Consider the following 313-nt stretch of genomic DNA (forward strand, 5'->3'; position numbering starts at 1 on the left):
CATATCTGTCGCCGTGTTGGTGTGACTTCCCCTCCGGAGCCGCACTTCTTGTGACCCCCTCCCTCCACCCGATCTAACGTTCTCTTTTCCCTCTTTGCTTTCGTTTTTCTTTCCTCTTTCTGACTTGCTTCCAGAATATCAAGGCCATCGCTGCTTCAGCGGGCCTACACGTCGCCAAGCTGTCGCTCACACCCATCGTCTACACCGGCCCCACGAGTGCCGGTGCAGTCTCTAGGACAGTTTCCAAGCAGTCCTCCTTGCTGGAGCCACGGAAGAAAAAGGGCATGCCGTGCTACTGCATCGAAGAGGTCGA

At 55.9% G+C, this 313-nt stretch overlaps 1 protein-coding gene across 1 annotated transcript; it reads left to right on the top strand.

The window, feature by feature from the left end:
- Nucleotides 1–284: 284 nt before the first annotated feature.
- LDBPK_301260 (ubiquitin hydrolase, putative) lies at nucleotides 285–311 on the top strand (the record flags this gene model as incomplete). The annotated part of the gene is made up of 1 exon (XM_003862791.1): nucleotides 285–311. A coding segment is annotated over one exon (27 nt), but the record flags the coding sequence as incomplete, so codon positions are not given.
- Between the last annotated feature and the right edge of the window lie 2 nt (nucleotides 312–313).

This window comes from Leishmania donovani, chromosome 30, assembly GCF_000227135.1.
Source record: "Leishmania donovani BPK282A1 complete genome, chromosome 30".
In the NCBI taxonomy this organism is placed as follows: domain Eukaryota; phylum Euglenozoa; class Kinetoplastea; order Trypanosomatida; family Trypanosomatidae; genus Leishmania; species Leishmania donovani.